We start from the raw sequence: 12,485 nt of genomic DNA on the forward strand, positions 1-12,485 counted from the left end.
CAGTGGAGCCCCTGTTCCTGCCCAGTTGTCTAGGGACATCTATCTCACTTTGTCAGCTGCACACAACCACCTGCTTCCGACAATTTCCTCTGGCACTTCTGCCTTGCACCAGCCACCTTCCAGGCCACTTTTGCCAATGGTCAAGTCACCTACCACTCAGCCCAGCTGCCTGGATTCAGTCCCCCACTCAGGCAGTGGTCATGCCTACCTCTCCCATCATAACCAAGCATGCAACCCCCATCTTGACAGATACTTGAGCGTTGGAAATTATATTCTATGTTTGGGGGTTTTTATTTTGGTTGATTGTACCCGACTTTATACTGGGTGTTTCACCTGTGGCTCCCTGTAATCCATTCCACAGCTCTACAAGGTCAGTCTTACTATCTTCAGTTGGTACAAGGGAACGCCAAAGCTTAGGGAGGGTAAGTGGCCCATCTGAGTGAGTCCGTGGTAGAGCAGGATAGTAGAGCAGGATGATTTTTATTTGACTCCAAAAGTATGTTTTTAATCAAATGAAATGTTGATAGACATTATAAGGGCCACGAAATCAATTGGATGAACACCCCCACCCCCGCAATTATTCTTTGTGCCAGCAGAGAGTAAAAGCAGGCTTGTGTTGCAGACTACAGCGTTTTGTCAGAGAGTTCCACATACTGGGTTTGCACTGTGCTCTGACCATAACCTATGTCTGTACCGGAGACTCGCATACTTAAGGCTAGATTTGAGACTTTTTAAAATGGATCCTCGTGTTGTTTCAAAGTCATCGCGATTGTTTAGGATGACGGGCTGATGCAGTTGTTTGACTGAAAGAATAGTTGTGCTGTCATGCACAATTTGATGATGAGGACGCTTCCTCTTCAAGTGCGACTGTTTGAATAAAACTGAAGAAATTTATCTTTTCTCCTGTGTCTCTCTCTTTTTTAAAATTCAACTGGGAATACAGTCTATTTCGGTGAAGCCCATTACCTTATACGGATCTGAAGGGATGACTGAACTTGTGGGCCCTACGATCTCACGGTTGGTGTCTGATGGAATCCCATTGGGTCCTGGCTGTCCCATGTCGCCCTGTGAATAGTTTAGCAAAGCAGTAGTCTTTATACATTGAGAAGACACTACCAACATTTAATAAAAGCATGATCCCACCAGAAACTTCATTTTTGTTCTTTGCATATTACTTACCCCATGCACATCAATTTTGTAGTGTTATATTTATAACATACAAAAAACCCATAATTTAAAATGAAATAATCATGATGTAAAATTTGTATTCCACTTGCATTAATAATAGTGTTTGCATAAAAGCTGGTTAGGTTGTTCATAATTTGGGGCTGCATTTGCTTCTCTGGAATTAATTCCTTATGATACGTTTCTAAACAAGGAAATTATTAGGTCTGAGGGCTAAATGTATTCATGGCTCTTAATAGGTATCACTCTATTGCTTGCCAGGATCGGGACCAAGATATAAGAAATGTCTAAGGAATGAATGATTACTCCAGTTTCACCACTACTTCCCCCTGAAGGGTGTTGTTATATAATAAAAAGTAGCATCTTTAGTCAATATAATATCTAAAGATTGTTTCAGTTGGTGTTTTTGTCATCAGCAAGAATCACTTTTCTGTGTGGCACACAGAGGTGAAACCTACAGATCTGCGACATTACTGGACAACTGTCCTAACATAATGTGCTCACCTGACCTCCCGGGAACTACGTGACATAAAAAGAAAGTTATTGTTTCTTTAGCTCTTTCCTTGTGTAAATTATATAATATCAGTTTGAGCCCAGGCATCACATAACATGAACAGGGGGAAACTGAATGATGTGTTAGCTGCAGAAGTGGTACTCCACAGTGCATCCTGAGTGTCTGCTAATATCACACCTAAAAAATACCCAAACTGTTTATTCATCTCCTCTTTACCTACAGTTTTTTTAATTAACAATTTAAATAAACTTTTTGTAGATTACAGACATTAACTTCATTTCCACTCTATATAATGTGACTATTCTTCTCTTTACCCAATTATTTCTTCCTAGGTTTATCCTCTTTTTATGTTATTTTACTATTTTGTTATATTTCATTGTACAAGAATTTAAACTTGTGTATTTAGATCTTCCAACATTTTTCTTTATAGTTTCTTGTATGGTATTAATACGAAGAACAAAGTCCTTTCAACACCTGAGTAGTGAAAGTTTAATGTGCTATTCAATTAAAAACTAAAACAAAATGAAAATGCTCAAATGACACCAAATGAGCCAGTCTGTTTTACAGGTTTTGGGGTGAATGCGATGGGAGTGCATGTTCCTGGGTTTAGCTCAGTGGGTGTGGGTGCTATGATGAGCTTTTCACGTACATGATCTCAAGTGATCTGTTCAAAGGCTATGTGGTGTTTGAATCTATGCACTGCGGGCAATTATAAAAGTCCACGTGATCCTCCTTCCTGCTTCTGAGCCCAACCAGAGCTGGCCATGTCATCTGGTCCCCAAGCTGGCTCCACATTAGTCTGAGGCTCTGGCTTCTGCCTCCTCAGTCACTCTCGGATTCCCCAAGTCAGAAAACGGCTGACGTTATGTCTACGGTAGAGGTCTGGGGCCACCCTAGAGGGTACACTTTCACTCTCTTCTTGCTCCATAACTATCACTGAAGTGTGTTTGATGACTTGGCACTTTATTATAATAATTACTTCCTATGCAAATGGTCTATTTGCAGATCACCTCAGGAGAAAAATATAAAACATAGTCATTAAAATTTTTTCCTAACTACTAAACACTGCATGCATCTCCTTTAATCTATTACATTTCCTTTACCTTTTCACCCTTTTCTCCATAAAAACCAAGTCCTCTGTTGCCCTGAAAGATAAATAAGCTTCTATAAGTTTTTACAAGTCAACAATCATAGTAAAATGGGTTTTTATTTTTGAAAAAGACACCTAAAATTTATTTGCCCCATCACTGCACAACTCTCCTTGCATAACATCCTGGCTTTACCTCCCAGAAACTAATCACAAAAAGAAAGTTACTCACACAAACAGAAACAGATTCATAGATACAGAGATAAAAATGATAGTTGCCAGAGAGGAGGGGAATGGGGGAGATGGGTGAAAAAAGTGAAGGGATTAAGAAGCACAAATTGGCAGTTACGAAACATTCACAGGGACGTAAATTACAGCACAGGGAATACAGTGTGTAATATTGTAATAATTATGTAGGGTGTTAGAAGTACTAGATTTATTGGGGGGATCACTTCAAAAATCATATAAATGTCTACCCACTACGCCGTACACCTGAAACTAATACAAAATAATATTGAATGTAAACTGTAATTGAAAAATAAAGTTAAAAAAAGAAAGTTACTGTCTTTTGTTTTGCTATTTCCATATGTAAATGTGTAACAAAAGTCTGAGCCAGGATATCACACAATATGAACAGGAGCAAACTGAGATGATGTATCAGCTGCAGAGGTGGCACTTCATAATGTATTCTGAGCATTCACTAGGATGAAACCTAAGTGATGGAATTCTGGGGTTCATAAAAATGATATGCTATTCGTTTAATATAGATAGGCTTTTAAGACATTTTTTATTTTATACTCTAAGCAAAACCTCAGAAATAGTGGACTAAGAGCAGCTATTTTGTTGCTTTTGGGAATAGTTTACTATTTGCTTTTTGAAATATATTCTACTCTTCAAACATCCTGACGATCAGCAAACTGACTGTATTATTGATTCTACACTGGCTGTATGGACTAGAACAGTCCAGGCTCCATATGCTAAACGCTTCACTCTCCCTTTAGTCCTCTGTACCACAGCGTGAGTCTGGGTGTCACAGATGGTCAAATGGTCATTTCCTTTGACCAAAGCCTCATAGGTAATGAATGGCAGCGCTCAGTTTGATCCCAGGTCTTTTTGATCGATCCTGTAGCATCTCTACAGGTTAGTGACTTGGAGCGTTTGCTGGACCCTTCAGATTTAGAAAGTAGCCAACCCACCCCCCCAATGTGGGTCCCCTATTTGAAGACCATGATTCATTCTCTCTTCTGCCTCAGCTATTTCTCATTTTTGGTAAGATAATCCTACTTTCACATAAACATTTCCTATCCTTTAATGATTTTAGGGGATAGTGATTCTTGGGATTTTATATGTCTTCATCTTCCTTTTTGCCCAAGAGGCAAAGTGAGGCCAAGTGCTTTGCAAGTATTTAATAGTTTCATGAGTGGAGTTGCCATGTATGGGAGAACTGACGTGACTTTGGTGTGTAAAATAGGCATAGATGAAAAACCACACAGGTAGACCTGGGAGATATGGCAGGTCTACCACAATAAAGTAAGTACCGCAATAAAGCGAGTCACATAATTTTTTTGGTTTCACTGTGCATGTAAAAGTTATGTTGATACTCTACTGTAGTCCATTAGGTGTGCAAAAGCATCGTCTAAAATAGCTGTGTGTATCATAATTAAAAAATACTTTATAGCTAAGTAAACAGTATCCATCACCTGAATCTGCTGGAAAAATGGTGCCAACAGACGTGCTTCCCTCAGGGTTGCCACAAGCCTTCGATTTGTAAAAAACCACGTATCTCTGAAGCGCAATTAAGTGGTGCAATAAAGCGAGATATGCCTGTACTACATTATAGAAGTAATATTTTTTTTGACCTCCAATCAATTGCTTCTTTCTTGGGGTATCTACTTTTCCATCTCGATAAAAGATCATGTAGGACCTTATCTGATCTTTCTCTCTGCAGTATACCTCCCGCCCCTTCAATGCCCCTGAAAATGAAAACAAAGAATTTAATTAATTTCTGCATTTTTGCTTCTTTTCCACCTGGCTGGGAGCTGAAATCAAAGCTCAGAAATGCAGCCAGGCTAGATCAGAATGAGATCTGCTTGGGCCCCCATGGTCCCTTAGCCTCACGAGCTAGTTGTCCAAGTCACCAGGAAGTGACCTGGTGGGGGGTGAGGGCCTTTTGTGTTGCAGCCAAGTGGGGATCTGAGGTGACCTTGGGGCTAGCCACCCCATCCTACATCTGCTTCTCTTGGCTGCTTCTCTTGGCTGTGGGCCATTCCCACCCTGCTTGAGGCTGCCAGACAGTGGGGAGCCCAGTGATGGAGGCTTTAACAAGCTTTAGCCGTAGCTGGAAGCCCTGTCAGAGGTGCTGGGACCTGCAGGCCTGGGGGTGGTGGCAGCTGAGATCTTGAGGAGGTCGCTGAGATGGAATTTCTGTGGAGCAGGACGGGAATGTGCAGGTTGGGAGATGGCTTAGCTACATGTAGGCCACGGAATGGTCCTTAAATGTTGGTAATGGTGGCCCAGTAGCTGACTCATGTCAATTTTGAAAAAAATTTTTTAAATTACAATTTACATTCAATATTGTTTTGTATTAGGTATACAGCATAGTCTTATGTCAAGTTTTGATCAAATACTTCCCTCACTAACCTCCTACTGTTTGTCTTGGACATTTTACCTAACTTTCACAAACTACACTGAACTCTAGCTCTGTCTCCAAGTTCTAAAAAGGCACCTACTTTGTTGTGCTCCAACCAACTTAATAATCGTTCTCTGGTACAAGCAGTACAGCTTTGGGCTCTAGCTGAAGTTGAAAACCATTGACTATATATATCCATAGAGGCTGACACAACAGTCTTATAGAACCTAATTACATCCAAGTAGGAAAGCCACTGGTTCCCCCCCGCCACCCCCTCGACACATGGCAACATTTTACCCATTCTCATCAATTTACACACACAGATAAAAATGAGCTGTCCCTGTATCTTGATTCCTAATCAGTTACCACTTTGATTCTCATACAACAGGAACGTTACGTGATTTGCAAGCAAATCATTCAACACATGCACTCATTTAACGTGCCAGCTACTCCAGAGGTACCACTGGATTTATCTTTGGAGTCTGTAACATTAAGTCTTACAAACCTCAAAATGGTTCTCACCATGACATAAGCAATCTATAGTTGCCCATTAAGTAGTTCTATGGTCCAGAAAGACATACACAGATGCGTAAGTTCCCCCTTCCCTCTCCCTCACCCCCAACAATCAACTTACTTGCTGTCCTTTTGGTCCAGGGGGTCCAGGCGGTCCCTGCACAAATACAAAGAAATTTGTAAACTGTTTATTTATCCCAGGACCCAGATAACATCTGCCAGAAAGTCTGGGAAAGCCATTCCCTGTATATTTAGAACATCATGTTGTATGTATAGAGGTTTCCAATACATCTGTCTCAGCAGGCGGGAACAGCTGGGGGGTAGAGGGCTGGGGTCAGGCCCGGTTCCCAGAATTGGCCGGCTGTCCACACACAGCTGTTTTGGGTTAGCTTTCCTGGGTTTAGACTTTTGACTTCACCCATGTCTTATTCATGTTTGCTCTCCTCCCTCTCCAAGGTCCCCGGCCCTGCCACTGCCGAGACCATTTCTCCTGACTCCCTCTGGGGTTGCCTGCTGGGCACTGTCTAGCACTTTTTGCTGGTCAGAAAATGTTCACAGGCAGAATTAATCTACAGACCAATACTGGAAAGTCCACCCACAAATATCACCATGCATCTATCTGCAAAGAATCAGTGTCAACACCCCACTTCCGATGAAGTTTTAAAAGTGCACAAAAAGAATAATTTGTGTCAGAAGTGAACAGGCGGGGGACTGTGGGTGATTTTAATGGCCATACGAAGAACTTAAAGTTGTCAAATCAGCAAAGCACCCAGCAGGTACAATCTGTTGTTCCAATTTCCCTGTAATGCGTATTTAAAGTATAATGTCCGCCCCCAACCATGCGGCATGTGTGCTTTGAGTCAACAACCACACGCAGCAGGAGAGAAACGAACCTCTCATGGTACCATCCCAGTTTCATTCCACTCGGCCAAATCTTTCATAACAGTGGGCTACTTGCAAAAATGACTTTTACAACACTAGGGAAACTTGATTTGTAGAAACAAAATCAATTAAATCAATTATTATTATCTATAGTCTGAAGAAAATTATGAATAGTCTTTCCAAGCACACGTGTCTCCACTGTTTCTCAATATCTGCCAAGAACCTGATACCACAACCTCCCTTAAGAGTAGCCCCCAGTCTTGAGAAATTGTTTTTTGTGAAAGGGTCTTTCTCACCTGTAGCCAAAATCTCTCCTTCTTAAGTTTAAGGTTTATTTGTCTTATTACTAAAAATCGATGTGTGGAATAAGAGTCAAAAACCTTTCTGAACTCACCAGTGTATCTCCTGGCTCCCTTGTGCAGTGGTGGGAGTGGCCTGAGGGCTGCTCTCCTTTCTCCTCCTCTCCCCTCCTAGCATCAAGCCCTCTTTCATCCAAGTATTTGTCTTGTTGTGCCTTACTCTTACCATTTGAATTGCAAGGGGAGTAAACACCTGTGGACTCCCATTCAGGTGGGGCACAAGGGCCATTTTATTAATTGAGGTCCAATATTTCACTGGTTATAATGGCCATGCCCAGATCAATGCACCTGCTGTGATGGACACACCCAGGTGTAGTATACTTTCGCTATAATGTCCATGCCCAGGTGTGACATACCTGCTGTGATGGCCATGCCCAGGTGTCATATAACTGCTGTAATGATCATGCCCAGGTATGACACACCAGCTATGGTGGCCAAGTCTAAGCAGAGCCCACTTCCTTCTTATCACCTGGTTGGACTTTGGTTTGCTTTGCCCAGGGATGATAGCCCCCTGGTCAGCTGGTTAGGTGTGGGGCAGAGAGACCTTGTGGATGACTGGAATAGCACCCAGCCAGCAGCAAGTTTAAATCTGACATAGTTGGCAGTGATCTGGTGACCACAAAGTTGGGTTCTCATTCTTCAAACTTAATAGCAACAAAATATAGGCAAGGGGTGACCTGTTTTGTTTATGTTTTTTTGTAGTGGCCACAAGCATTATAGTTGTACTGTGGAACTTTCACCTGTATTAACAGTTGAAGGAGCTGCATCTCTAGAGGATGCCTTGGCAATGGTCCAAGAATGAGCACATATGTGTGGTACTTACTGGTCTTCCTGGAACTCCAACTGGACCCATTGGTCCCATAGGCCCAGGGCGGCCGGGAGGCCCCTAAGGACAGGCAACAAAAGAAGGCCGTTAAGAGAGGTTGACTGGTATTTGGAGTCCTGAATTCTTAATTTTCTAGGAACATCCTCTGATAAAAATAAAACTTACCTGGAAACCAATCAATCCAGGCTCTCCAGGTTCACCCTATTGAGAAGAAATAATTTTAAGGTTCTAGTTTTTAAGCTGAACTTTAGACTTAGTTACATTTTATTACAACACTGTAAACAAGTATATGAATTATATCAGCCCTAACAGGACTTGGTAATGTTAATTAACCTAATATCTAAGGTATTTTGAATATGAGAGAGGATGTACCCACAATTTAATATAAGATGGAAAAATATTCTGAAAGGATTTAAAGTGATTTTTTAATTAGGCATGATTTTGGATTATTCCATCCTATCTGTGCACTCCTCTATTCCATTCATTCTTACAACTCAGAGTTTACTGGAAAATCAATTTTATTAACCAATCATTTACACTGGATTGCTTAATCAGGTACTTCCATCCCTAGCAAACTTACCCTGTATTTGTCACGGTCCTCTTTAGATAGTGCGTAAGGTTCACCTTTCTGCCCTTTGGGTCCGTGGGGCCCCTAGAGTAATACGTATGTGGCAGAACGAGGAAAAAGGCAAAGATAGTCCGTTAACATTTAGAGCAGCTATAGTCATTTGGGTGATTAGATATTGCCTTTCATGGGCAATATGTAATTACTCCCGTGGCTTACTGAGATTACTCTGAAGACCAGCACTGCATTCCTTCAACCACAAGGGTGAGACTTCTACTTTCATGTTTATCCGATAGTATCTTTCTTTCAAGTTACAATGGAAATACTTTAGAGGGTCTGAATTATTTTCAAAACCCCAAATGAATGCTCAGTAAACTAAGCCTTCAGTATACCAACATGTTATTTTTCTGTGTAGTATTATTTTGTGTTTTGTTTGGCATTAGTGTACTGAAAATATTAACATGTACTCTGAAGCACCATTTGTGGGGGAGATACTGAGTCATTCTTTAAAACTAAAATTGTGTCAAATATACATGATATGTACATACATACATATGTACATGTATACATGTCTTACTATCTACATATAAAATCAATATTTTAAAGTAATGAATACATTTGTTGCTGACAAAAGTTATTTTGTTAGAATAGACTAGAAAATGATGCAGCTTATTAAAAGTTGAACCATGTAAAAAAGAGTCAAGAGAAGCAGGAATTGGAAGAGCTGCAGGTGTGACCAGAAACTGAGCAGCTTCAGGGGAACAGGTGACGTGTGTTCACGACTGTTCTTCCCCACCTTAAACAAGTTTTACCAAATAAAATGTTAGTATGATCCTGAATTTGCAGTGTTTTGGTGGTAAGAGGGTAGCAATATACTACCGAACAATATTTCCATACTCTCTGCAAAGACACTGAAATCTAAATGAGGCCATGAAATAGACCAATACATGAAAGTTCTCCCTTAAAAAAAAACAACTCCTGTGTTGTATATGCTGAAGCAAATCATCGTTCTTTCATGTCACAATGGACTTTATAATCTAATAACGATGGTGACTCCTAATTTTGTTAAGCTTTAAGCTTTTTAAAATTTTAGTTTCATTCTTACCCTATGATTCACAGTTACTTGAATTGGAGCATGGGAGGAAATGAAGTGACACTTGGAAGAATGTAGGAGTGAACAATATAAACCAACCAATGATTGTCTAAGCTAACGGTTAAAAATGAATACAGAAAATGAAGTTATTTGAATTCAGGAAAATCATGCCTAGATGTCTGCATGAAAATCTCAGCAGGGAGGTGTACTTCATCCTGACCAATAAAATGAGAGCAAATTTTCCTCAGTATAAAAGGCAGGTGTAGCATGTGCCTGCAGCCCCTACAGGTGAGTGAAATGAAGGCAACACACCATCCTTAGAAAGTTTCTCTAAGACAAAGTCTTCAGGGTCCTGTGCTGGGCTTTCTGGGACCATGAAGGAGAGCCCGGGATACGGCCTCTTCCATACATTTTCGCCAACAAGTGCTCCAACAAGTGCCGGAGCTAACCACGTGAACTGCATGTGCTATGCTGGTGATACTCACAGCAGGTCCGGGGAAGCCTTCAGGGCCAGGGTGTCCCTGCTGGCCCACGTCTCCCCTGGTCCCATTGCAGCCATCATAGCCAGGTGGTCCTCTGGGTCCACCTTGCCCGGGGTGTCCCTGGGAACAAAAAATGGCAGTAAGTCATCCAGCCCACAGGTGTTTAGTTTTCATATACCTGTGTGATAAAACAGTATCGAATCTTCTCACCAGAGATGCCCCGGGCACGAATCCAAGGGGAGAGCCAGCTCACAATGAATGAACAAATGAAAGATTAAGTAGACAAGGGCACAGAGATGGAGTTCCAAGCAGGGAAAAGCCTCCAAGACAAAATTCTATTTCTCAAGGGTTTTTGGTGGGCAGTGAACTGTCTCAGCATTTTTACCACCTTGCTTCATCGGGCGACTGGGAGGACTGTTTTGGCAGGGACAGGGGAGGTGTGGATTTAAAAATTCTAGGAAAAAGTTCTAGAAGCAGCAATCTTCTTCTCTCAGGGACAACAAAGACGCCTTTATCTGTGGTGGCCAACTGGCTTTGGGTAGTTTGACAGACCCACATCCTAAATAAGTAAGAGAGCCAATGGTTTGGCCATAGCTAGAAGAACTGATTTTCTCTTTTTATGTGCTTTGGGAACACTCCTTGCTATATTTTAAACATGAATAGAAAGCAAGTCAAGTGTTCTAGGATGTGTGGTGAGAGAGGGGAGGCAACACGACCGAGTGTCTTTTGAATACCTAGAAAGGGCCAGGTGAAGTCTGCGGGCACCTCAGTTGTATTCATCTGGTCCCAGGAGACATTCTAGGGGGGGGTTAATAATCTATAATTTATGCAATATAAGACCACAGCCTGTTTTGTTATTGTTTACACAAAGATGCTTTCGTATTATGTAATTCTTAAAAATTTTGATTTACTTGATAGTCGGCCAAACATATATCTCAGATTGATTTTTGAGGCCATGAGGATGTCTTTTACATTTACTTTGAGAAATCTGTGAAATTTCAAGACAAATGAACCCATTCTACATAGAGTGCCTGTATTCTAAATAATACGAAGAAATATAATAAGAAACGTAAAATTTTTCTTTTGTTTGCATATCACTTTGCTTGAGATATTCAAAGCCATTGCTTTAACTGGTGCCACCAGATAAGAGACCCAGCAGACCTTTCAGTCGGCCTGCTGGGGGTCAGAGCAATCCCGATGGCTTCTGGGAACCATGCTGCACAATCACTGTTCCAGAGCCAGCCCGAGCCAGCTGTCTGAAGGTCTTCAAAGCAAAGGCCTCTTTTGGGAGGATTTCTGAAAGCTAATCCTTCAAATCCAGCCTGAGAAAACAAGCTTTGTAGATGTTCTGTTCAAGATATGTGGTATTCTAGGATGTCTTTGCTTAAAATGTGCCATTAAGTTCCTTATTCTTCTCCTGAATTATCTGTCTGCTGTTGGCCTTTCTGATTTCCTTAGAATTGATTTAAGTCACTTTGAATTTGCATATCAATTCTTTTGAAATTGTGTTTCAAAGAAAAATTTCTGTTATATTGAGCTAAATGACCATCTCTTTTTCTTCATCTGATTAGGTATGTTTCTGTATGATACCACTCTAAGATTTTAGTGCACATCATTTTTTATATGTGACTTCTAAACGGCTAAAATTACCCAGGTCCTTCAAGTGCTACACTCACTAACAGCTTCGATATGGCAGGTGACATGTAAGTTGATAGGTCGTATCAGAGTTCTGTGGTTAAAGCGACTATATTTAGCAGCACCAAGATTCTATAAAAAATGATCAGCTATCTGCTTGCTCATCATGATCACTCCCCCATATGATTACTTTCTTCCTTATTTATGACATATTTGCTTCTTTATTAAATGAGTATGAAGTGGAAAAGTGAATTAAAATATGACAGATTAGTTAAAATATTTTTCCATAATGTCACTCCATTTTAGACTCAGATTTCAACTTCCAGAAGACAAAAAATGATGAATAGTTCAGAGTTCAAGAAAGTAGTTCAAAAAATGGGTGATAGTTTGAGGCAGTTGGTAGAAAAACTTTCATTATCTGTCTAACTCCTGAAATCTCCAGATTCTGACTACTGAGCATGTTACTTCCTTATCTGTTCAGAGCGGACCGTATCTGTCTGAGTGCCCCATCCGGGCGGCACTTAGGGTCAGTGGTCCCGCAGGCCTCAGGTCTTGGTCATCGTGACTTCTTTCTTTAGCTCCGACTGCTTCCTTCTACTGTAGCCAAAGCCTTCTTGAATGCAGAGCTAAAAATCTGAAGAAAAAGCAACTCTCTGTGATGACTCTGCACTCATGCTCTTCCTCTGTTCTTCTGCAAGGGGGCGGCCCTGCTCGT

At 41.0% G+C, this 12,485-nt stretch overlaps 1 protein-coding gene across 2 annotated transcripts in view; it reads right to left on the bottom strand.

Annotated features, from left to right (window-relative positions):
• COL4A2 (collagen type IV alpha 2 chain) overlaps positions 1 to 12,485 on the bottom strand; it is a 183,858-nt gene that overhangs the window by 59,437 nt on the left and 111,936 nt on the right. For both annotated transcript variants that reach the window (XM_045186661.2, XM_045186660.3), the window contains exons 7-13: positions 10,139 to 10,255; positions 8,576 to 8,647; positions 8,161 to 8,196; positions 7,993 to 8,055; positions 6,050 to 6,085; positions 2,803 to 2,844; positions 967 to 1,065 (exon numbers count right to left, since the gene is read on the bottom strand). In XM_045186661.2, the coding sequence (XP_045042596.2) occupies positions 967 to 1,065; positions 2,803 to 2,844; positions 6,050 to 6,085; positions 7,993 to 8,055; positions 8,161 to 8,196; positions 8,576 to 8,647; positions 10,139 to 10,255 (465 nt within the window). The remainder of the gene's footprint in view (positions 1 to 966; positions 1,066 to 2,802; positions 2,845 to 6,049; positions 6,086 to 7,992; positions 8,056 to 8,160; positions 8,197 to 8,575; positions 8,648 to 10,138; positions 10,256 to 12,485) is intronic.

The sequence above is a fragment of the Desmodus rotundus genome, chromosome 13 (assembly GCF_022682495.2).
Source record: "Desmodus rotundus isolate HL8 chromosome 13, HLdesRot8A.1, whole genome shotgun sequence".
Taxonomy (NCBI): Eukaryota; Metazoa; Chordata; class Mammalia; order Chiroptera; family Phyllostomidae; genus Desmodus; species Desmodus rotundus.